The 25,354-nt window shown below is 49.7% G+C and overlaps 2 protein-coding genes across 3 annotated transcripts in view; both read left to right on the plus strand.

Annotated features, from left to right (window-relative positions):
* The window catches only part of TIMP2 (TIMP metallopeptidase inhibitor 2), a 50,012-nt gene extending 43,629 nt beyond the window's left edge, over positions 1-6,383 (plus strand). For both annotated transcript variants that reach the window (XM_032615922.1, XM_032615923.1), the window contains exons 4-5: positions 1,966-2,090; positions 3,419-6,383. In XM_032615922.1, coding sequence (XP_032471813.1) covers positions 1,966-2,090; positions 3,419-3,616 — 323 coding nt within the window. In that variant the 3' untranslated portion in view covers positions 3,617-6,383. The remainder of the gene's footprint in view (positions 1-1,965; positions 2,091-3,418) is intronic.
* A 9,519-nt stretch (positions 6,384-15,902) lies between these two features.
* The window catches only part of USP36 (ubiquitin specific peptidase 36), a 34,765-nt gene continuing 25,313 nt past the window's right edge, over positions 15,903-25,354 (plus strand). The window contains exons 1-4 of the mRNA XM_032617180.1: positions 15,903-16,043; positions 18,313-18,475; positions 20,076-20,337; positions 20,825-21,046. Of these exons, the coding sequence (XP_032473071.1) occupies positions 20,085-20,337; positions 20,825-21,046 (475 nt within the window). The 5' untranslated portion in view covers positions 15,903-16,043; positions 18,313-18,475; positions 20,076-20,084. The remainder of the gene's footprint in view (positions 16,044-18,312; positions 18,476-20,075; positions 20,338-20,824; positions 21,047-25,354) is intronic.

Genomic DNA, 25,354 nt, shown 5'->3' on the forward strand with positions numbered 1-25,354 from the left:
ACTACCTCACATTTAGTATTGGAAGCAAGCAAGTGACATGGGACACATTTTAGTTCCCTAACTGGCCGTGGAACATAAGATTAATAAAAGGCACTTCCACTGGCGGCTGACTCACCCCATTACAGAGGGACCTCTCTGATCTGACTTCCTTCCCTGGCTCAGCGAGACAGCTCTGGAACAAATCTGTTTAATTTCTAAAGAACAGACTCTAGATCTTGTTTTCCTGGAGTTGGAATGGGCTAACCAAGAATCACATCCTTTGCCACCTGCCCAGCAAAGGATGGGCAGGTGGCAAAGGATGTCACTGGTGCCGCTCGCAGCCTCAGGCAGCCCATTTCATCTTTCCCCTGGCAATAGATTTCTGTTTTACTTCCTCCCGACAGGGCACGGTTGACGACAAGCTGCATCAGTGCTTCGCTGAGCTATGTTTCTATTAGCAGATTGTCTGTGGCCAGGGCTATGCCTGAGATCATTAAGTCGGATGCACTGCAGCTTTGTCAAGCCGAGGTGCTCAGGGTGCAGCCCGGGGCTTCTGTATGCCTCTGAGGGAGTCGCGTGTCGCTCTCTGCCAGGTTCTGGTGTCATCACTGGACATCTGTGCCTCTTGACAAGGTGCCATTGTAGCAGGAGGGACAAGATTTTAGACGACCTCCCTGGCCCTCGTTACGTTCTTGTCAGTCACCAGAATGCACTGGCTTGTCTTTTTCTCCTGCTCAGCTAATGCCCGGGCTGTCACCAATGAAAACTCTTCACAAAAGGAGGAAGGGGGCTGAGTCAGGAGCCTAAGGTACCAACAGCGTCTCATCATCCCCAATAAAAGGAATTCAGGGCAGATTTCTGACTTTATAAAATTCTGTTTTTACTGTTCATAACGGAACAACCCAGAATTACAAGTTCAACATCAAATGGAGGAAATGCTTAGGAATAAATATTTGGTGGAAAAAAACCAGGAAACAATACAATCTACGTACAACATGATTTTCTGTGTGTGAATACGTGTGCATAAAAGAATATTGGAAGGAAATGCATCAAAATTTAGCTCTAGGTAATGAAAAGAGAGAAGTTTCTAAAAATTATTTCCTACCGGACGTCCCTGGTGGCGCAGTGGTTAAGAATCCACCTGCCAGTGCAGGGGACACGGGTTCGAGCCCTGGTCCGGGAAGATCCCGCATGCCGTGGAGCAACTAAGCCCACATGCCACAACTACGGAGCCTGCGCTCTAGAGCCCGTGAGACACAACTACTGAGCCTGCGTGCTGCAGCTACTGAAGCCCATGTGCCTAGAGCCTGTGCTCTGCAACAAGAGAAGCCACCACAATGAGGAGCCTGCACACCACAACGAAGAAAGCCCGTGCACAGCAACGAAGACCCAACACAGCCATAAATTAATTAATTAATTAAAAAAATTATTTCCTACCTTTTCTAAGTTTTCTACAGTGAGCTTGCATTCTCTTTATACTCAGAATAAATATTCCACGGTGTATGAGTGTGCTCGGGTTGCTATAACAAAAACCACAGACTGGTTAAACAACAGAAATTTATTTTCTCACAATTCTGGGGTCTGGAAGTCCACGATCAAGGTGTTGGCAGGGTTGGTTTCTTCTGAGGCCTCTCTCTGTGGCTTGTGGATGGCCACTTTCTCCCTGTGTCCCCACATGGTCGTCCCTCTTTGTCTGTCTGTGTCTAATCTCTTCCTCTTATAAGGGCGCCAGTCCTATTGGATTAGGATTCACCCTGATGACCTCATTTTAATCAATTCTTGAAAGGCCTTCTTTCCTAATTCAGTCACATCCTGACGTGCTAGGGGTAAGGGCTTCAACATCTGAATTTTGGAGGGGACACAGCTGAGCCCACAGCACACGGTACTGTCAGAACTGACCCTCCCTGTGCCCAAGCCGCATCCAAATGCAGGAGAAGGATGAGAACCCAGAACTTGTCCTGAGCTTGGTGACCCCTGTCTACTCAGGAAAGGCCGAGGGGAATGGCAAGATGCACATCACCCTCTGCGACTTCATCGTGCCCTGGGACACCCTGAGCACCACCCAGAAGAAGAGCCTGAACCACAGGTACCAGATGGGCTGTGAGTGCAAGGTAAGCCGCCACTACCTCCTCCCACGCTTCGCCTCATCACCACCTCATCCAGGTGGGTGGACTGCTGGGATTTGACCCCTGGCTTTCCTGGGCCTCTCAGTCCTCGGGGTCCCAACTTAGGCCAGGGCTCTGGGGAGGTGTGGCCTACCCACAAGTGAGGATGTCCAGCCAGGGACATTTGGGAGGTGAGGGGAATCTGACCATGTGGCCTGTAGCTTCTAGGAAGGAAGCCTTCTAGGAGGAGGAGTTTCGTGGGGAGAACATGGTCCTAGGAGTATCTTTCTACAAGTGTACAAGGGCAGAGAATTGTGTGCCTTGTGAAAGAGTGTCCCAGGTGCTACGCTTTTGCCAACATACCAGCCATTTCCATGCATGGGTCTGTGTAAATGTGGGGTCTGTGTGCTGAAGCCCCAGCCCCTCTTCTTAAAAGCGGCCCAGAGGTTGCACCAAACACAGTTACAGCGGCGCTAATGCTTAGAAGCGGCCATAGAAGGTGAGATCTCCTGCACGGCCCGCAGGCTCCCATCCTGTTGTCTCCTAACACATCAGCACTGCCCCTCCCCCAGCCCCAGCACAGGATGCGAGTCTGGGTCCAGAAGATGCTGGCCCAGCGCAGCCCTGTGCGAGGCTGCAGGGATTGGCCTCTGCCGGTTGGCGCCGCTTGTGCCGCCCTCCTGCCCATCCTGGTAGATGGGCCCTCCTGTCCTTAGCTCGTTCAGAACGTGAATTCCGACCTACAGCTACACGTAGGTCCAGCGAACTCCTCTGTGCCTAACATGAAGTTAAGACGCAAGTTCCTCCTTTTTCTTTGCTCGGCCTGGAGGTGTTCACCTTCCTGTGAACTCAGGTTCTTTTGCCAAAATGCTACTTGCCGATCCCCTCTAAACCCACGCGTGCTTGGGAGCAAGACAGCGTCCTTTTAATCTGATTTGAACCTATCCAGTAGCTTCAAGACCCTTTATTGTTATCGTTATACTCCCAGGAGGGCAGGGCTGAGCTGAAGCTAGTTTGTCATCCTCAGAGAAGGTAGACCAGATGGCCCAAAGTGGAGGAGTGTTCACAGCAGCTGGGGGTGCAGAGACAGTGTACTGTCCTGCCTTGGACAGGCTGCCTACCACCATTCGGAGAGTATGGGGCTCAGGAGAGGCTACTGATGGAGCAGGTTGGACTCCAGTCCCAGCTCCCTCCCTTCCTGGTGCACTCACTTGGTCATTCATTCTGCAAACTGCCCTTTAGCACCTTCGCCAGGTGCATTGCCAGGTTCTGGAGATGCCCCCGTGAGTGGCCTTGGTCCCTGACTGAATCCACCTCTGCGTCCCCCTTCTTAGATCACGCGCTGCCCCATGATCCCGTGCTACATCTCCTCTCCGGACGAGTGCCTCTGGATGGACTGGGTCACGGAGAAGAGCATCAACGGGCACCAGGCCAAGTTCTTCGCCTGCATCAAGAGAAGCGACGGCTCCTGTGCGTGGTACCGTGGAGCGGCACCCCCCAAGCAGGAGTTTCTGGACATCGAGGACCCGTAAGCAGGCCACCAGCACCCCTGTGGCCAATTGAAAGCCTCCAAGAGTTCAGACTGGTCCAGCTCTGACATCCCTTCCTGGAAACAGCATGAATAAAACAGTCATCCAAGTGGGTCTAAATTAGTGTGATTCTCCTCCCCACCCCCGTTTTCCTTTTCAACATCGTTGTGGGTCTGGAGGCAGAGGTGGGTCCCATACCCCACCCGCCAGCCTGGACACTGCACAACTCGGTCTCCCATCCTTGAGCGCGGGCAGGGGCAGGACGCTCGGGCTTCCCTCCCAGGCGCAGCCTTGGCACTGTCACAAACGCTGAGCAGGCAGCACTTAAGGGTCCCCTAGCCTGGTCAGGGCAGAGCCTGGAAGTGTGCATTTTGCAGAAACTTTTGAGGGTCGTTGCCAGACTGTGTAGCAGGCCTACCAGGTCCCTTTCCTCTTGAGAGGGGCATGTCCCTCAGTTCCTGCAGCTTCCACCTCTGGCCCTAGGGTGGCAGCCCCTGCCCCTTGTAAGTGCCCTGTACCCCCGCAGACTCCCCCATGCCCACCACGGACTCCCAGTACCTGTGACTTCTGTGTGTCTGGGAGCAGCCCTGGACCGGTGGCTTGCTCTTGATGGAGCCCCAGTTAATCGTATTAACCTGCAGAATTCCATCGGGAGCCTCCCTCCCAGACCTTCGTAGCGATGCAGGGACAAGGAGCTTCAGCTCCAGCCAAGTCCTTTGATTCCCATCCCGGGCCCCCAACACACACCCCAGCCCTTGGCGGAACCTGCCACGTTCAGCCCTGGGGCAGACATTTGCGGGGGCGGGGCTTGGCCGCCCTTGCAGTTCCTTACTGAGCTTCTGAGGCCCCTCGCTCCCTGCTTCTCTTTCTGGCCTCCGGCATCTAGGTGGAGGGGCACGAATTTGCTTGGCGAGGGGTTGTGTGTGGCTGGTGGCATGAGCTGGCTGTGCCGTCTGCACATCCTGAGGACATCAAAAGCTGGGTCCCGCTCTGTCCCCCAACACGCCTCAGAGGCCCCCAAGCAGGTGCCAGAGGTTTAGAGTATGACCTCCCTCAAAGACTGACTGTCACTGTGCCATGCGGGGGGTTCCCGAGAGTGAAGTTAACGAAGCGTAGAATGAAGTCCTCCCCAGGGAAGGACGGATTTTGGAGGGAGGTGGCGTCAGTAAAATTCTCATTGCTTTCTGGGCCTCCAGGACTCTGTGGCCAGCTTTAAGAGACGTTCTTCTAAAGATGAATTTTTAGAGAATATGTGAACCCAAATTACAGGTGTACCCACCTCTGCTTATATGTCTTGTATTACGAAGATCTCTCGGTTAAGAAAGTTCATAGGGACCTAGGGAACCTATCTGTTCCCTAAAGGTGGTTTCCTGATGCCAGTAAACTGGGAGTTAGCAGAGGCAGAAATTTCCCAGCAACAGTAAAGATAATCTCCTTTTTCTTCCCACTTGTGTTCTAAAGATAAACTGTTCTGAGTTTATCATGTACGCTATATGCAAACACACACAGTGAAACTGAAGTCTGTCAGCCTGGGAGTGGTCCTTCTGCAGAATTCTTCCAAAGTCATCTTCTAAGCCTGCTCTATTCTGCGGTGACCCCAAAGCACCTGTAGGACTCCTGACCTCCCCCACCAGTGGCATGCAGCCCCCATGCCTACCCGGGACCTGGTCAGCACAGATTTTGATGACTCCCTTTCTAGGGCAGACTAGGGGACTCTCCAGGAATCTGGCCCGCTCCAAGGGCGTCTTCATGCTGTACAGTGATAGAAAGTTTGTAAGATGTCATGATGGACCAGTCCTTGTGATTTCAGTATATACGAGAACACCAGACCCTCCAATCAGTATAACACCCCACCCCCGTCTGCTTCCTGTACGGTGTTATCATATGTAACATTTACTCCTGTTTCTGCTGATTTTTTTAAAATGTGTTGGTTTGTTTCTGACATCAGTTGTAATCATTCCTGTGCTGTATTTTTTATTACCCTTGGTAGGGGTTAGACTCGCACCTTTTTTTTTCAAAGGTTTCTGCATCGTGGGAGCAGTGGACCCAGAGTGGAAATGGCGCGGTAGCTAGCCTATGATGGTGATTCCTTCAGACCTTTTCTTCAGTTCCTTGAGTATCGTTGATTTTCCATCTCCCATCTTTTGTTCTCCAGTTCCAATTATTACGAAGCAAAGAATCTTTGAGTAGGTTGGTTCTGAAAGATGGCCTTTATGTTCAGTCTACGCACATCCGTCTTGTAGCCATGCTGAGCAGAAAAAAAAAAAGTCAAGATGAAGTACCTGGTGGTGACCGAGAGAAGCCACTCAGATACCCTCAAGGGTAAATAATTGCCCTATATATATAGTTTAAGAAGGCTCCATTCAGCATTGTTTAATTTATATGTTATGTTCTAAGCACTGCTCTTTCCTCCCTCTATACTTGTCTTCTGCAAGCAACTCAAAATATTTAAAATAAAGTTTACATTGTAGTTATTTCCAAATCTTGGCTTGATAAGTATTAAGAAATATCGGACTTGCCGCCGTAATTTAAAGCTTTGTTGATCTTGTTCGTTTTTGTTTGGATTTTTTTGTTCGTTTTTTTTTTTTTTTTTTTTTTTACTTTTGGGGCAATGTGATTTTGCTGGAATATGAAGTCTGAGACCTTCCTGTGCTGGGAACACGTGAGAGTTGTTGAAAGTCGACAAGCAGACAGCGCATGTCTCCGATGCCTTGTGTCATTCTTGAGTGACCGCTCGGTCCGTGGACAATAAACAGTATTATCAACGAGAGCGCTGGCTATCTCTGTGTGATCGTGTCCGACGTTCCGAGCTGCCGCTTTCTAGATTAGGAACACGGGAGGGTGCGGGTTGGTTTATCCCCTGAGAAGCAGGCCTGGGTGCTTAGAGGCCTGTGTGGGATGTGACAGAGAGTGGGGCAGACGACAGTGAATATGGTTTCTTAAACTGGCCAAGAGGCAGGACGGGGCCCCTTCATTCAGCACATACTTCTCCCTTTCTGTTACGGAGCACTTCACACACACACACACACACACACACACACACACACACACACACACACTCACACATGAAAGCAGAGCCCTGCAGCCATCTTGCATCGTCCACGATGAACCCACCGTCTTTCTTCTCTTCCTGCACCCACTCCCCCAACCACCCTGCCCGAGATTATCAGTAAGGGAAGATTCCAGATGTCAAACAGTTTTATCTGTAAATGTTTCAGTACATATCTCTAAAAAAACAAGAACTATTCTTTTAATATTTATTTTTTGATTTGGCTGCGCCGGGTCTTAGTTGCGGCACATGGGATCTTTAGTTGTGGCGTGTGGGATCTAGTTCCCTGACCAGGGATTGAACCCGGGCCCCCTGCATTGGGAGCATAGAGTCTTGGCCACTGGACCACCAGGGAAGTCCCAAAACAAAAACTATTTTAAAAACATTTCCGAAATACTTTTATCACACCTTGAAAACATAATTAGAATCCATGAATGTCATGGAAGATCTAGTCAGTGTTCAGACATCTCTGATGGTCTCGTAAATGCTTTTTTATAGTTTGTTGTTTTGAATCAGGATCCAAATAAGGTCCCTACATTGCAGTCGCTCCCTCAAGTCCCTTCCCCTGTCCCCCTGCCCCCCTGCCCTGCCTCCCTTCTCTCCCCGTCAAGCTGGGAAAAATGGTCCCATCATCATTCTTTTTATTAACTTATTTACTTATTTATTTTTGGCTGTGTTGGGTCTTCGTTGCTGCCCGCGGGCTTTCTCTAGTTGCTGTGAATGGGGGCTACTCTTCGTTGCGGTACACGGGCTTCTCATTGCGGTGGCTTCTCGTGTTGCGGAGCACAGGTTCTAGGCACAGGGGCTTCAGTAGTTGTGGCGCGTGGGCTTAGTTGCCCCGCAGCATGTGGAATCTTCCCGGACCAGGGATGAAACCCGTGTCCCCTGCATTGGCAGGCGGATTCTTAACCACTGCGCCACCAGGGAAGTCCCCCCATCATCATTTAAACTTTAACCGAGTCTCATATCACTGCGAGTCACCATGTGAAAGTCCGTTCATGGTATGTTCGAACACATGACCACCCTCTGGCCCACTTGTAGAATTTGTTATTCCAGGGACAAGCTGGAAGATTCATGTTTGCCATTTTCTGTAGCAGATCCCTAATCAGCAGGAACAAACTCACAGCTGCCTCGTGAGGACCTAAAGGGTTAGTGAGACAAAGCATTAAATGCCATCCACTGCAGGAATATCTGGATTGTTCTTTCCATGTGATGAGATCTATGGGGGAAATGGTTCAGAGGCATATTAGAATAACATTGAATAATACAAACACTTTCTGTGTCATACAAATGACCTTACTTGGCGTTGGTGCCCGTCCCAACCTGCAGACCACATTTGGGGTCTTAACACAAACGCTTCATTCATTTTATGTATAGGTCAAATGTGACTTTTTAAAAACACTTCTCGTGGAAATTTTCCAACATAGACAGAAACACAGAATGACAAAACGAACTCCATGCACTCATGATCCGGTTTCAACAATTTTCCCAGTTTTCTCGATCTTTGCAGGCAGTTTTAAATCAGCCTGAAGACCCACATATGGGGTAACCAGATTGTTAGGGATTCTACCAGACACCACTGTTTCCCCCTCAGCCTTGCTCATTCTGTGAAAGAAAAGCAATGGGGGCAACTGAGGACAACCTGCTCTCTGGTCGGAGCCCCCAACAGACACATGCGGGTTCCAAGTGGAAACACAGCAGCGGCCTCTGCAGGATCCAGTTCGCGAGACCATGATCGGGGGTGGGGGTGGGGTGGGGGACAGGGCGGCAGTGGAAGAACCATCAGGGCTGGTGAAAATCCTTCAGATGTTTGAGGGGCACTATCTTTTCCCTCCTAATTATTCCTGGATCTGTTTATCTGATCCAACTTAAAATCAAACCAAGATGGTGGAGCTGCACTATTTCAGCAGGGTCAGCTTTATCCTAACAGCGACGTGCTGTTGCCATGGTTTTACATTAAGACTTTCAAGTTCACGGACAGATCTATCTCTGGCCTTGGGTTCAAGCTTCAAGCCGACCCAGAGCTCACCCTGTCACAGGCAGTTGCCTTGAATCATCTTGCAGTGAAAGGCAGTGCTTTGATTTGGGGAATCATTTAGCTCTAATAGGTTTCTTCCTCCAAGAAACAAATTGTGGGGAAAAGAAAAAAAAAGACATTCAGAAACAGGAGAGAATTCTGCTTGTTTTCATTCAGTAACAACTTGGAGGAATGTTTCTTTCTAAGTAAATGAAACAGAAGCGTGAACCAAATCTAAGTCGGAGTCTGCAGAATGGTGGGGTGTCACGTGGGGGTCAAAATCAGAAAAAGGGCGAGTGTTATAGAGGATCTGAGGACAGGATCCAGGATGGGATGCAGAGGGAAGGCTGCATACATCACCTAGAAAGAAAGCTGAAAGTTTCGTTTTTATTTTTAGGCCAATCAACGTGTCCTTGCTTTGTCCTTTGAAGTGAAGTTGGGTGGTGGGGCTGGGCGGGTGGGCAGCAGGAACGAGATTCCAACCAGAGAGGCTCCCTGGAGACTTAGCCCCCAGCGTTTGTATTGGGTGCTGGTCAGGTTGGCGCCCTCTGCCCAGCGTGTAGCAGAACCCCAGACTCCCAGAGCAGAAGCAGTTTTCAACATCCACAAACAGTTGGGGCACGGGAGCCACTCTTATTAGAAATCCACGCTCCCAGACCTCGGAAGCAGACCTTCCGGGGGGAGAGAGGTCTCGGGCCTGCCGTGATAACTCTTTTTCGCGTATGAGTCCTTTCCGTCTTCCTCCATGATCTGTCCCCAGTTCAGGAGACTCTGCTCCTAAACTCCCAGGGGCAACTGCTTAGGAAATCATTCTGATAAACCTAATAATTCCAGTCACAGCTAACGTTTATCCCACGCCAGGACTTGTGCTAAAGGTTTCACGTACATGATCTCATTTAACATCTGCCAACTCTGAGGGGTGGTCCTCTCACCTTCCCATTGGATAGATAGGGAAAACGGGGCCTGGGAAGCTTGAGTTACCGGTCACCCAGCCGTTCAGCGCTGGAGCTGGGATTTGAACCTAGGCGGAGTCGGAATCCTGGGCCTAGCTCTTCAGTAGGACATACGCCTGCCCTACTTCCCCAGCCTAAGGACCACGGACGGAGACTCCAACAAGGACATGGCTCAGGTGGAAGCAGGTTATCCTCCACAGATTGACACCCACCCAGCAGCAGGTGGGGACCCTTTCCTTCCACTCGCAGGAAGAGCCTTGTAGTGGTTTGTTTTTCCCCCCCAGGACAAAGGCAAACTTCTCTCCCTTTTTCTGAATTTTGAAACAATGACAGCAAAATCCTAGTCTCAGTGAAGACACTTGATCACACCAAGATACCCTGTTCCAAGTTGTAATTTCTAAACTGAAAAAAAGAATAAAATTCAATTATCTGGGAAATTCATCCCTATGTGCTTTCTCTTCCAAACCAGGACACTTCTGAGCGAGAAAGCGGGTGCTATTAACAATTAGTAGTATCAAGAGGTGTCCAGAAGCACTGTCCTGGGCAAACTGCTATGCAGTGTCACCCTGTCATTACGGGACACCTTCCGAACACACAAGGTATATCAAGCCCCCTCTGCTGTATCCCCAGTCGCTAGAGCTCCTCCTCAGATGCAGCGCGCCCACAACCCTGGGGCCCGAAAGCCTCATCCTACCTTCCCGTGATCTGAGAGCGAAGGTGTACCAGCTAAGGCAGCTCTGGATACCGTAGCAAATGAGCCCAGTATCCCAGGGACTAACACAAAGGAGTTTATTTCTTGCCAAGACCAATGGGGATGTTTGGTGGGTGCCCTCCAAGGCTGATTCAGGACCTGGGTTCTTTCCCTCAGTGTCCTTCACCACCTTCTGGAGCCTCGGAGTCCTTGGTTTTCAGCCAGAAAGAGGAGGGGAGAGGAGGCACCATAGATTCTTAGCCTCTCTGGCTTGGGGGTGACATCTACCACCTCTTCTCCCAGGTACTAGACAGACTGAGTCGCCATTCAGCCATTCAACACCATTCAACAGGCAGCTTCGGGCCATGGCCCCTCTGCCTCTACCCACCTGCTTCTCAGGCGGGCCCAGACACGGCAAGAAGTCTAGGTGGGCCTACTATGTGTTCCCTGGGCAGTGCTGGGGGCGGCGGGCTCAAAAGCAAGGTGGTGCCAGGACTTAAAAGGCAGGGTCTTGGGCTTCCCCGGTGGTGCAGTGGTTGAGCGTCCGCCTGCCGATGCGGGGGGCACGGGTTCGTGCCCCAGTCCGGGAGGATCCCGCGTGCCGTGGAGCAGCTGGGCCCGTGGGCCGTGGCCGCTGGGCCTGCGCGTCCGGAGCCTGTGCTCAGCAGCGGGAGGGGCCGCAGCGGTGAGAGGCCCGCGTACCACAAAAAAAATAAATAAATAAAAAATAAATGAATTAATTAATTTAATTTAATTAAATAAAAATAAATTTTAAAAGGCAGGGTCTTGAACACTCTTGCAAAGTTTGTATAATCTAGTCCTGAGGCCAAAAAGATGCAAGCAGTGCTTTGAGGACAGTAACAGAGCTGTGCAAAGTGCCCCTGTGCTACAAAGAAAAACCAGAGCCACCTGAGGGCAAAGGAGCAGATCAAACCAAGGCCAGCAGTGGGAGCAACACCCAGACGGATCAAGTGAGAGACCTTGCGGGGGAGTTTGGGGGAGGCAGGCGGGTGTGCGGAGGGGTGTTACGAGAGCCGTGGCTTGGCAGTCTCTAGAAACTGGAAATTGTTAGGGTTGTGTAGGCCCAGCAGCGGCGGCTCACAGGAACCAAAACTCACAGTGACTGACGTAAAGGTCAGAAGAACAATGATTACTTTACAGTTAGAAATGTGACATAGGTCTTTCCAGAAATTAGCTTAAATCTTTGGTTATCTACAGGCTGTGAAACCGGGGGAGGGGTCCAGTCTCTTTTACGTCAACCTCCAAAGTAAGGAGCCCCCAGGTGACTTCTGGGCAACAATACTGTTACTTTGTTAATGCACCTTTTTTAAGGTAAGTTCTAATTTGATTCATTTTGGTTACAGCTTTATTTTTTTTTTAATTGAGAATACTTTATTCTTTCATCTTCAGTGTTTGCCAGTTTTCTCTTTCAGGATTTAGAGATTATTCAATTGTCTCATCTCTAGCATTTTTTTTTTTTTTTTTTGCGGTACGCGGGCCTCTCACTGTTGTGGCCTCTCCCGTTGCGGAGCACAGGCTCCGGACGCGCAGGCTCAGCGGCCATGGCTCACGGGCCCAGCCGCTCCGCGGCATGTGGGATCTTCCCGGACCGGGACACGAACCCGTGTCCCCTGCATTGGCAGGCGGACTCTCGACCGCTGCGCCACCAGGGAAGCCCTCATTTCCAGCATTTTATTTGCCATTTAGTTGGATTTCACGTTTATCCAGTGTACCTCCAGCACACCGGTCCAGGGACACACCAATGAAATGAGACTTGATGAGGGAGGGAGGAGAAGTCCCGAGAACATTCCAATTGAATGTATAAGTGGAATGTGCCGCTAGCCCAAGGCAACACCAACCTAATGGTAGGGATGGAGGGAATCCAGGAAGACCTCTTGGTGGAAGTGGCACCAGAGGAGGTGGTTGAAGGACAAGTGGGAAAGGGAATTTTAGGCCAAAGACCAACCTGAGCCTGGAGTAGAGACAGCCTGATTGGGGCCTGGGGGGCACTTGGATTTAGCTCTGCTGAAGGATGCAGGGCAGGGAATGGCTGGGGAGGAGGGGGAAAGGCAGGCAAAAGCCAGCCCCTGGGAGGCTATTAGAGACCATGCGAAGGAGCTTGGCTTTCCCATCAGCAGGAGGCAGGGGGAGGGGTGGACGGGAGAGGGTTTCAGACAGGAGTGAAATGGGTTCAGGTCGGCCTTTTAAATATATTATTCTGTTTGGCAGCTTGAGCAATGGACTTGGCTCTATTCCAGTAACGCAGGAGAGAGCGGAGAGCGGCTTTACTTGGGCAATTGGACTGAGGGGAGGGAATGGCTTGAGGAATATTTGGAAAGTAAAATTAGCAAAATTTGTTGAGAATTTACACGGGGTGAGGGAGAGAGGGGGAGTCCACAGGATGCGGCCAGGCAGGTGATCGTTGGGGTTACTGTCTGCATCAGTCCAGGTCCAACCAGGAACACCAAAACCACTCTGCACAGCCTTTAAAACAGCAGGGATTAAGGTAGGGATTGGTGACAGCCTGATGGAAGAAACTCCCTGGGAAGCCAAGAAGGGAACAGCAGGAAGCTGTCAGCAGCTCGAGGGTGGAGGGGCAGAGGGAGGCGCAGCTCTTGTAGGCTGCCCTACAAGAGCCCAGGGAGAGGCCAGGTGGGAGGCTGCAACCACAGTATGTCTGTCTGGGTGGAGTTGAAGCCGCTGCTGGAAACTCCACTCAAAGCAGAGAGGGAGGGGAAGAAAGGCCTGCTTCTCCTTTCGTCTGCCCTCCAGTCTCAGCAGTGCCCCCAAGTGGCCTGACCCACTGGGAAACCAGCTGAAAAGGGCAAGGATTTGGTCTGAGCTCTAGCACAGCAGCCCAAGTGGGCAACAGGGCAGAAAGGAGAGGCAGTTTGGCGGCGGGGGGGGGGTGGGGGGTGGGGAGGCGTTTCTGGGCATGGTGAATTTCGAGGTGGGACACCTCGAAAGGACACCCCCTTCTGGGGAAGGGGTGTCCAGGAGGCACTGGATCCACCTTTCCAAAGATTAGGAGGAGAGGTTTGTGTTGGCACATTTGGAATTTACCAGCCTACAGGAAGTAGTTAGTTGCAGTGGTGACAGCAATGGATGTACTCATAGGTTAAGTATGTTACATAAAAGAAACATTCAAAATATTTTCCCAAATGATTGCATCATTTTACATTCCCTGCAGTTTTACAATCTATTTGCTTACACATTGTTTCCAATGTGTAGTCTTTTAGCTTCTAGCAGTTCCACAGAGTGTGGAACGTCAACTCATTGTGGTATTAATTTGCATTTCTCTGGTGACGTTTGAGATGGAGCATGTTTTTAAATTTTATTTATTTTATTTATTTATTTTTGGTTGCGTTGGGTCTTCGTTGCTGCACGCGGGCTTTGTCTAGTTGTGTCAATGGGCTTCTCATTGCGCTGGCTTCTCTTGTTGTGGAGCACGGGCTCTAGGTGCGCAGGCTTTAGTAGTTGTGGTGCGTGGGCTCAGTAGCTGTGACTTGTGGGCCCTAGAGCGCAGGCTCAGTAGTTGTGGCGCCCGGGCTTAGTTGCTCCGCAGCATGTGGGATCTTCCCGGACCAGGGCTCGAACCCGTGTCCCCTGCATTGGCAGGCGGATTCATAACCGCCGCACCACCAGGGAAGCCCGAGATGGAGCATTTTAGAAAGACTTTCCTATGGGCCATGTGAACACACTTCTAGGAGATTCCACTTGGAAGCCTTCTAGGAGGGAATTTGAAAGGGGAGTAGGGTGGGAGTGTGGGTGGCCAGAGGCTCCTCTCGACTTCCAGGTCTCAGATCACATTCTCAAGCGGCATGCGGGCCTTTTCGGGCAATAGCTTTGTCATCTAAGAAAATGTTCAGGGTTACCTCTGAGGGCCTGAGCTGAAGATGTGAACTTGGAGCCTGAGAAACCTGGGTTTAAACCACCACTTGCTTGCTGGGATCTTGCATGCTCAGTTTTATCTTCTGTAAAATGGAAACAATATCTTTTTGTAGGGTTGCCATGAGGATTAAATCAGATAGTGTGGGCAAGTGGCCAGCTTGGTATCTGGCACATCATATGAACTCAGCAACGGGAACGAATGTCATCAGTATTGTTATTAGAATCAAAGATCTGCTGGAGATCGTCTTTATTTCACAGATGATCACATGGAGGCCCAAAAGAAGTGTCCAAAGCAAGGTGCTAACTAGGGCAGAGCTGGGATAAAACTGAGGTCTCCTCATTCCTGGGCTACTTGCCAGCCCTCCGCCTCCCACCTGCTCCCACACTTTTTTTTTTTTTTTGCGGCACGCGGGCCTCTCACTGCCGCGGCCTCTCCCGTTGCGGAGCACAGGCTCCGGACGTGCAGGCTCAGCGGCCGTGGCTCACGGGCCCAGCCACATCCGCGGCATGCGGGACCTTCGAGGACCGGGACACGAACCCATTTCCCCTGCATTGGCAGGCGGACTCGCAACCACCGCGCCACCAGGGAAGCCCGCTCCCATCCTTTTAACCACTCATTTATACATTGTTTCAGACCTGGAAGAGTGAGAAGGTTTTTGTCTGAATCATTGCTTTAGGGCGCGACTCCGGGACAAATCCCAATCTGAATCTCTGTAGTTGACGATTCTCACAGACAGGGCAGAGCTCAACCAGCACTCTCCCAAGTGATAACTACAGGTGAATTTTGTTCTAATTAAACCCATTCTCTCTCTCCATTGCCAGTCCCTGCTTGAAGGACTGTGCGGGGAATATAACGACTAGCTCCAGGTTTCTAGTTGCTTCACCCAGGATCGCCCAGCCTGCCCTTCACACTTGTCTGCCAAGGACACAGCAGATTGTGTTGTATACTCCAAGTGTTCCCTTTTAGGAAAAGTCGTTTTTTGTGGAGTAACAATATTCCTTTGCTTATGTGAGAGTATCTGGAGGTCAGGTCTGGGACTGCACTCTCTCCACCTGCCCTGCGGAACGGGACGGAAGGCAACCAAGTGGATTAGGTGAAAGACATTTTTAAAAGTACCGCAAAAGCAAAGCGCATTTGCAAACATTCAACCCAAACTTCAACGTAGTCATCACGGGATGACGCTTTTGAAGGAAGGGAGTGGGGTCAGGGAATTGCACAGGGCCCGGGACACTGCAAAGGTCAAATACCATCGCTCCCGATCCCTTAATCCCAAGAGCATTTTGCTCCGCCCTCCGGGCTTCACTGGGCCCGCTGCCCTCTTCTCGCCCGGCCTGTGTCTTGGTCACTAAATGCCCTAGAGGGTGCGATCAAGCATCCCGCGCCACCGCCCCTACTGCAGGTGAGAAAGAAGTGCGCCCAGACGCCGTCCGAAGTGCGCCGGCTCGCCAGACCCGGAAGCAGGCACCTCACGTGCTCTGGGGGAACTCGGGGGTCGCCGGCCAAGGGGGCGGGGCGTCTCAGGCTCTGCGTGCTTTCGTCATCGCGTAGGCTGGCGGGGCCGCGGGATGGGGAGGTGACGTATAGGGCACGTAAAGTGGCTGTGGGCGGGTCCAGGGAATAGGGCGGAAGCTAGCACCGCCTCTTAAAGTTGCCGGGGCCTTTCGGTGTGCCGCCTTGAGGACTGTGGACCGCGGCTCCTTTAAGCGTCGCCGTGACACGTGTGTGAGGCGGCGGAGGCCCGGATGGTGCGTGTGCGGGGCCCGTGCCGAGCAGACGCCAACTCTGCGGGCCTGCAGCCGGGCCAGCGGCGGAGCCAGCTGAGGGCCTGGTAGGCTAGGGCCGGGTTGGGGCGGCGCGAGGGCCGGGTGGAGAGCTTCCGCCCCGCGGGGCGTGGGAATGTGATTCCCGACGCTGGGCGCACAGGCGAACGCTCCGGGGAGACACGGGTGTTTGTTTGCGAGGGGCTTGGGGTCCACGGAGAGGCAACAGGGCTGCACCGTCCGCAAGGGGCTCCGGGGTCCACGGGGAGGCCCCGGGCTGCGCGTCCACGGGGGGCTCCGGGGTCCACGGGGAGGTACTAGGGCTGCGCCGTCCCCGAGGGCTCGGGGGCGCACGGGGAGGCCCTGGAAGTGTGTCCTCCGTCCGGGCTGCCTCGGGTCTGCTCTCTGCTCTTCTCCACACACCGGGAGCGACCCGCGGTGCAGGGGAGAGCTGCCCCGGCCAGGAGCCCATGCAGGGGAGAAGGCAGCAGCCCGTGGCGGTGTTACGCACAGTAGCATCATTTATGCAGAATTCAGACTTTCTTTGGAATGGCTTAAGTCCAAATAAAGGGGAGGACGTTCAGTTTGGCAGCAGAGTTGATATCTTGTTTGTTCTTTTTTAGTAAGATATGTGGAAAAACTCACCCCTGGAGAGGGTAACATTCCTTACGGTCTTGGTCGTGGTCATGGTCCTGGTGAGGGGATGGGTACAAGATATGAGTTTTTAAAATACCTATTTCTTTGGGCGGGTAGTATTGGGTCTCCCCTGGGGTTCTAGGAGCTAGAGCAGCGTCTTAAAACAGGGATGGATGAGAGGAAAACATCCTGGCTGTGACACAGTCCACTGTCTGTAAGGGATGGGGAGAATCAGGCCTCCAAGGAGAGGGGCGCTCAGTTTGCTCTTTCCTGGCTGGGGACCGATGCTTGCTCTGCAGAAGAGCCCCCTCTAAAAGCGCCCCAGGGAGGCCCCAGCCCTGTGCTGTCTGGGGCTCCTCCCCGCCAGCACGTGGTTGACCCTGTGAGTCTTCAGTGCATTTTATGCTGGAAAAATGCATTTAAAGGGAGGAGGGAGAGAAAACGTTCTTGAATGGTGATTGATTTAAGGAAGCTTTATTTGAGTAGAGGTAGAAATGGGCATAGATAAGTGTGAGCTGTTCCTGGACCGTGAGGAACGTGCACTGGAGAGAGCATCCTCCCTGAGTTTTGAAGCAAGTGTGTACATCAGAGGGCTTGTGATGGTTACAGGGACATTTTTCTCTGGGTCGCTGCACCTCAGAAATAAATCATTTTTAGGTTGTTGCTTAATGTTTCGGGTTGAATTGGTGATGTAGAGGTTTGATCTTCCTGTTGAAACTTGAAAAATTCTGCTTGTTCAAAATCTCTTGACTCCACATCGAGGAGTGGGCTATGTGGAATGGGTGGGTGTTCTTTACGTTATTTATCTCGAATTAAATTGGGTTAAATCTTCCAAGTTCTGTTTTATCCTCTAGCTTCGAGAGGTTCCCAAACCCATATCTGCCCATGACAAGAGTCCTTAGCAACGTGTGATCTTGACAAGAAGAGGGACATTGTAGGGAGTTTTCATGAAACAGAAACCTTTACAGATTGACTTCATGCTGAGATCGTGTTTATTATGCTCTTTTGTTTTTCTTTCTTTCTTTTTTTTGCTGTTAATATGCTTTTACTTATGGACATCAGACATGGTATATCTGAAACTTGCTGTAAAGTAATGTGGGCTCAGGAGAAGAATCGACTGGTCCTACACAATAATTATTGACGTTGAATTAGGGGAGCGTGGCGGTTCCCTGTGATGTTCTCTCTACATTGTAAATGAACGTTTTCACAGTAAAAAGTTTTTAAGTACCTTAATTTTCTGTAATCACAGTGATTGTGGTTGGTAATTAAGGAAAAAAAACAAACTTAGCAGAGTGAAAATTTGGCAACTCTCATTGCGCTATTTTTTGGGGAACTCTTACTGGCTCATGAAATCTGAAGGTTGGAGATGATTATCTGTTATCTCTTAGTCTTTGCAAATGTGATGGAGTCTGGAGTTGACTGGCGTGTGGGGAGATTTTTGTTCACTGGGCTTGTCACTGGCGTGAAGGTTAAGGTATGGAAGAAAGGGCAGTGTTTTCATGTCATGTCCATCTAAATCGTTTGTAGTTAGTTAGCTCAGCTCTTCACTCTTCCTAAGTCCCGCACTATCCATATTCCTTCCGCCTTAATGCTGACTGTTCCTGGTAGATGGTTGGCCTTCCTACTCCGTGTCCAGGGAATGGGGCTGATGAGACAGCGGGAAGAGAGCTGGCCTCATGTGATGCTGTGTTCATCCCACAGACTCTGACACCCATTCTGGACGACACGCTTGTGGCTCTGGTGATTGAACAGGCCAAAGCCTGGGAGCACGTGATTTTGAGGGCCCAGCACCACACCTGCCTAGTCTGGCCAAGCACCTGACTCCATGCTGCAGGAATAGCACACCCAAGTTCAGACACCCCAGGTAAGCCCACATGTGGTCCAGCAGCCATTGTTCAGTTGGTGAGAACGCTTAGATAATTCCCCTTAGGAAAGCTTCTTTTATTTTTTTCATGTCAAAGAACTTGTGCTTGCGTTTTTTTTAAATAATGGTCTTACGTTTCTGTTCTTTACAGAAATTTTTATAGAAAAAGAAATTCGATCCACATACAGAATTAGGTGCCCTATAACCATAAATCTGGACGGTTTACCAAGAGGTGCTGGACGGGGTCCTTTCACTCAAGCAGAGTTTTGGATCCACCTGACTAGTTGGGTCTCCTGGCTCAGGCCAGCGACCACATACCTGGGGGAGGTCATCATTTTTCTGATGGGAGTAAGCTGTGTAAGGAACTATTTTTCTGACTGTGCCTCAAATAGTCCTTGAGCTTTGGCCAGGGTGGTTGAGTTGACAGGTAGTGTGTGCAGTTAGAGGTGATGGGGATTTCGGGTTTGTTACAGTTTCTACACTGCGGCTTTAGGGACTGTTCTGCAGCCAGCGCTCAGCTCTCACCCAGTGTGTTTCTCCCCGTTAAGCTCACAGGCACCTTTGACACTTGTTTATTTTCCTATTTTACAAAGAACGGTCTCCGGCAGTCCCAGTGATTGTCCCTGGAGGCTGTAGCTAATCCATGATGGAATAACCCAGGCCTGCCGCCTTCCAGAGCCTGAGCTGCCGCCACGGCCCCTGCTTGCTCCGCCCCACCCCACCCCCCCCTTAAGTTTAGGCGTTTTTGTGTACACCATTCTAGTCCTATTACTATCTTTTCTCCATCACTTTTAAAAAGATAGTCTGTACAAGCACTATCCAGTAACACAGGCCACAAGTATAACTGAGTTTTGCAGTGACCACGTTGAAAAATAAAAAGAAGCAGGTGAAATGAATTGTCACAATATAACTTACTTAACCCAGTATATGTAAAATATAATCATTTTGGCATATAACTAGTCTTAAAATTACTGAGATGTTTTACACTTGCAAACTGAGTCTTCGAAATCCAGTGTGTGTTCTACACTTACAGCACGTCCCAGTTTGGCCCAGCCTCATTTCTCCTGTTCAGTGGCCCCATGAGGCTCGTGGCCTTTGTTTTGAAGAGTGTGGTTCTGAACAGATGAGTGAGCTCATCTCACTCTCCATGCAGATTCCTTTATTGCATGGATTTGTGTGTGTGACCAGAGTGTCTTGGGAGAATTAGTGTTCTCCTGGTTTTGAGCAGACGCTAGGAGGACATGGTCACCTCTTGAGGGAAATTGCACCAAGTATGACGTCCAAAGTCACTTGATGGTACTTGTTGAAGAGAAGACGCCGAGAAGGTAGTCTCGCCTCCTCCGGGCCGTGTCAGTCTGTTTAGTGCTGTTTGCGGAGGCACTTTGTCTTTTTGAGAGGAGAAGCGTGGGCGTCGCTGTGTCCACGTGGTCAGTACTACGTCTCGTGTCACCCTTCCTCCCTTGTAAGGTTGGCAGCCGATCCAGAGCCGCTTTTATGGTGGGTCACATCTGTAAGGCCCAGGAGGGGGTTGTCAGGGAAGGGATGCTCTGTTCCTGGGACCCACTTACCCGCCGCTCCGTGTTCTTTCCTGTCCCCACAGTGATGCACCATGCCCATAGTCGACAAGTTGAAGGAAGCCCTCAAGCCTGGCCGCAGGGACTCGGCTGACGATGGGGAGCTGGGGAAGCTCCTGGCCTCCTCTGCCAGGAAGGTCCTTCTGCAGAAGCTGGAGTTTGAGCCCGCCAGCAAGAGTTTCTCCTACCAGCTGGAGTCACTGAAGAGCAAATATGTGCTGCTGAACCCCAGGACAGAGGGAGCCGGCTGCCACAGGAGCGGGGATGAGCCGCAGGCCAGGACACAGGGTACTGGGAGGGGGCCTCGCTCTGTGCTGACCAAGTGGAGGGACGAAGCGTTGACTGATTAGTAGGACCAGAAACAGAGTGTGGTCACTTGTGAATGTCGTGCGTGGGGTCAGTAGATTTTAGTTATGGAAGTAATGGTACAGGGTTGGTCAGAAAGAGATCTGTGTCCTTAGAGGTTCAAGAGCAGGCCTTGGAAACCAGACGGAGAAGTGGGGTGGGCTCAGAGTGCCAGGGCCCAGTTCTTCCAGCTGCTGATTCTCACAGCCTCGTCCTCTCATCCACCGAGGGGTCCTGGGGCGCTAGACCGACGCCGTCGGGGAGAGCCGTGGGGTGACAGGTGTTCTCCTGGGCTTCCGCAGCGGGAACCCAGTCACCCCCGGATGCTGCGTTCTGAGCACGTGCCCGAGTGCGCCACGGCACTTGCTCTGGGCGGTCTGCCTGGGCACGGAGTCAGACGGCCTCCTCTCTCCCATCCCTCCCCCCCCAGGCAGCGAGCGCGCGTACGAGAGCTGCGGTGACGGCGTCCCCGCGCCCCAGAAGGTGCTCTTCCCCGTGGAGCGGCTGTCGCTGCGCTGGGGGCGCGTCTACCGTGTGGGCGCGGGGCTGCACAACCTCGGCAACACCTGCTTCCTCAACTCCACCGTGCAGTGCTTGACCTACACGCCGCCCCTGGCCAACTACCTGCTCTCCAAGGAGCACACGCGAGGCTGTAAGTGAGCGCTGTGTGTGTGTGGGGGGGGTGCTGTGCACACGCATGGCTGTGGGGGCGCCCTGGGTCCTCGGGGCCAGATGGTCTCCTAAGTGGACAAACCCGTGTGCTCACGGTGCTGCCAGTTCAGCCCGGGTCCAATTCAGGAGTGAAGTAGTCACTGATAAATAGTAACGCTTTATAGTAACTGATAAATCCTACATTCGAATTGTGCCAGCTGCAGGATGGGCCGTGAAAGAGGATCAGGGTAGAGTAATGGTCTCTAAACTGGGCTGAAAGTAATTACCTAAAGAGAGAAAAGGGTTTTCAAAAGATACCTGCGAAATACGTGCATTCGGTTGTTTTATACACCTGTTTTTGTAGCAGTGTTTTATGTACATCATAAAACATCCTCCAAAGTGGACATTGAATGTGGGTAAAAAAAAGATGAAAGAAAATATAACTTACCCAAAGTAAAGAAAACAGAAAGTCTGAATAGCCTTTCAACCATTAACAAAATTAAATCAGTCGTTAAAACTTTTCACATGAAGAAAACACCAGGCTGAGACAATTTATGGGTAAGTTTTATGAAACTTTTAAGAAACAGATCATTTCAATGCTTCCTGAGCTCTTTCAGAGAAAAGAAAAAGAGAGAAAGCTCCCTAGCTCGTTCAATGAGGTTCTCTTAACTTGGATAACAAAATTAAATAAGCACAATGTGAGAAAGAAATACTACAGTTCCCTCTTGTTCATGAATATACATGTAAGAATTCTAGATAAAATACTAGCAAATTCAATAGTCTTTTAAACACTGTGAGCAACTTGTGTTCATCCTAGTAACACAAGGATGTTCTGATATCAGAAAACCTCCGGATGTAATTGTGGAGCCAGTATAGCACAGCAGTTACAAGCACCACTCTGGAGACTGGCCTGCTGGGTTTACATCCTGGTTCTGCCACCCGGCGACTGAGTCCTGGAGAATTACCTGACATGTTCTTATCTGCAGAGTAATAATATTTCCTTCATAGCGTTTTTGTAAAGCTTACATGAATTATGTAGAGTGCTTAGAATAGTACTTGGCACACAGTAAGTTCTACATCCGTGACTGCTAATCTTGCTACCTTAGTTGCCGTCACTTTATCAACAGATTAAGAGAGAAAGGTCACCTGAAAATAGATGCCCCAAAAAATTATGATAAAGAAAACTCTTAGCAAAGTAGCAACAGAGGGATTTTTTTACTAATATTGATAAAAGGTATCTAGCAACAACTACAAAAAAGCATTCCAATTAGGAAATAGTAGAAGCACACCTTTTAAAAATAAGGAGAGAAGCCAGGGTGGCCACTCTCTATACTTGCATTTGATGTGCTGGTCCTGGCCAGAGCAGTGACCCAGGAGACAAGAGGAGGGAGTAACACTCTTGTTGGTTGAAAATGATATTCCTGCGTAGAAAAACAAAGGAATCCGTAGACAAATTAGAAATTCGGGGGAATAGGAAAGAAATTTGGCACTATGACTAGATATAACATCAATATACAAAAAGTTACTTGAATTTCTCTACACCAAACAAGAAATTGTTAAAAAAAAAAATTTGCTATTATAAAAAATTGTATAACAGCAACAAAAATGATAAAGTGTGGAGACCCAAATTACCAAGATATACGTGGAAAACCTTTCCTGGGAATTTAAGGGCATTTTATGATAACCTACACACATGGAGATCGCTGCCTTCAGAGAGGGAAGCCTCAGTATTATAAAAATGTTGGTTCTCTCCCAAATTAACGTAGAGATTATTATAGCTCCAGCTGATTCTAAAATTTATATGGAAAAGAAAAGCAAAGGACCAAAATCACCAAGGCACCTGTGAAGAATATGAGAAGCAGTATACTCTAGCAGCCGTAAAGTCTTTCTGTAAAGTTAAGAGACGTTAAAGCGGCAGAGTTGAGTCAGGGAGGGAGGTACTGACCGATGGAGAGACAACCCAGAAACAGAGCCATGAATGCGTGGACGTGTGGCATTACACACCATTTTTTCACATATACATGTGTCTCCTGTTTTAAATAAATGGAACTTAAAAATAATTAGGGTTTACATACGGAAAAAATGAAATAGAATCCCCATTTCACAGCATACTCACACCAAAAAATGGATTTAAAACTTCTCAAAAGGGCTTCCCTGGTGGCACAGTGGTTAAGAATCCTCCTGCCAACGCAGGGGACACGGGTTCAAGCTCTGATCTGGGAAAATCCTGCATACCGCGGAGCAACTAAGTCCATGCGCCACAACTACTGAGCCTGCACTCTAGAGCCCGAGAGCCACAACTACTGAGCCCGCGTGCCACAACTACTAAAACTCGCATGCCTAGAGCCCGTGCTCTGCAACAAGAGAAGCCACTGCAATGAGAAGCCCGTGCACTGCCACGAAGAGTAGCCCCCACTTACTGCGACTAGAGAAAGCCCGCGCACAGCAACGAAGACCCAACGTAGCCAAAAATAAATAAATAAATTTATTTTAAAAAAAAAACTTCTCAAAAGTAAAAACAATGCTTTTATAACAGACGTGAGCAAGTATCTTTCTGACGTTGGGTTGGGAGAAAGCACTAACCATTAAAAAAATTGATGAATTCGGCTGCGTTAAAATTAAGAACTTCTGTTCATGAAAAAACAAAATTAAAAGACAGGGAGCTACAAACGAGGAGATGACACCTGGGATGCATAAACAACGAAGGGTTGGGACCAAGAATATACACAAAACCACAAATCAACAAGGAAAAGAGAATAACATATTAAATAGATAAACATTAGGAGCAGGCATTTTATAGGAGAGGAAGCTCACGTCACGGGGCAGAGGAGGAGATGGCTAGTAACCGCGTAACCTGGGAGACGCTTTACACCTTTGTGGTCGATGAGGGTTCGGAAGTCTGACGGTACTGAAGGTCACAGGGGATGGAGGTCAATGAGATTCTTTGTAAACTCCTGGTCTGAGTTGGCATAACTGCTTTGGAAAACAATCTGGTGTTCTCTGTCATATAATCTACACTTAGCAGTTCTACAGAAGAGCTCTGGTATCTGTGCACCAGGAAACCTACAGCAAAAAACTGTAAGCAGCTCAGGCGCCCATCAACACAATGGGTACCTGAATTATATAGGCCCGTGGTAGAATATTATACAGCAGTGCAGAAGAATGGATTCGCTCCATGAATGAGTCCGAATAGCAGTGTCGAGTGAAGAAAAAGCCCAGCATGAATTCCTATTTATATCATTGAAAAGCAGATAATTTGTTGTTTAGGTGTACGTATATGTGATAAAACTTAAATAAATAAAAGTGATTTTTAAAAGTAGGTAAATTAGAAATCAGGGCAGAACCAGAGGCAGGGACGTGGGAGTGTGGGAGGAACATCGTTATGATAAAAGTTTGGGATTGCATGACGTGTTCAGGGATATTAGTTATATTATTAAAAAAGAATGGAAGAAGGCCAGGCTGTGGGACTACTGTAGTATTTAAATGTCTTGCAGTGGCTCACAGCAACACTAGCTACTATACCAAGGCACAGTGCACACTTCTAAGATGAAGGTGATGATAAATCTCTGTTGCCAGTGATGGTGATGGCTGAGGTTGTTTTGGGTGGACTTTACTAAGGTTTGACTGGGCTGTCTTTGTTTTTATCTCATGACGTTGGCGGTGAGAGCCTCTCTCCTGAGCCTGTAGGTCACTGCCGTTTTCGTGTTCCCTGTGCTTTTGCTGTTGGTTTCTCTGCAGGAATCTTTGAGCTATTGTCAACTTTGCAAGGGTTAATACAGTTAAAAGTAGGTCACATCTGTAAGTCCGTGTAACCTGGCACAAGTAAACAGTGGTATATGGGGGCAAGGGCTTGAGTTGGGAGCAGCCCCTCCTCCTGTGAGCAACGCAGGCAGACCTGGGGAGAGTGCCAGTGTCCCTCCATGTCACTATGAAATGTCAGTAAGCCTTAATTTCTTGGCTTTTTTAGAGTAAAATGTATTAAGAGAAGTTTTAATATTTTTTTCCTGGCACCTGACTGGATCCCCAGGTGACCCCTAAGTGGGCTTGGGCTGTCCTCTCTTCCTCGAATTCACTGTTTGAAGATTCTCAAGGGTCCAGGGAAGTATGGCTTGAACATGACAAGGGGCTGCTTGCATGGAGCCCCAGTCCTGCAACGTGCCGGGACCACTTCAGGATCTATCCACAAAATAAACACTGTAAAATATCCAGGATTAAATCCTACTCTTTCGTACCTTCTTCCCCAAATTTAAGTAGTAGTGTCCCTCAAATCATGGATACAACTTTTATGATGTATTTTCCTAAATTACCT

This window comes from Phocoena sinus, chromosome 20 (genome assembly GCF_008692025.1).
Source record: "Phocoena sinus isolate mPhoSin1 chromosome 20, mPhoSin1.pri, whole genome shotgun sequence".
NCBI classification, from domain to species: domain Eukaryota; kingdom Metazoa; phylum Chordata; class Mammalia; order Artiodactyla; family Phocoenidae; genus Phocoena; species Phocoena sinus.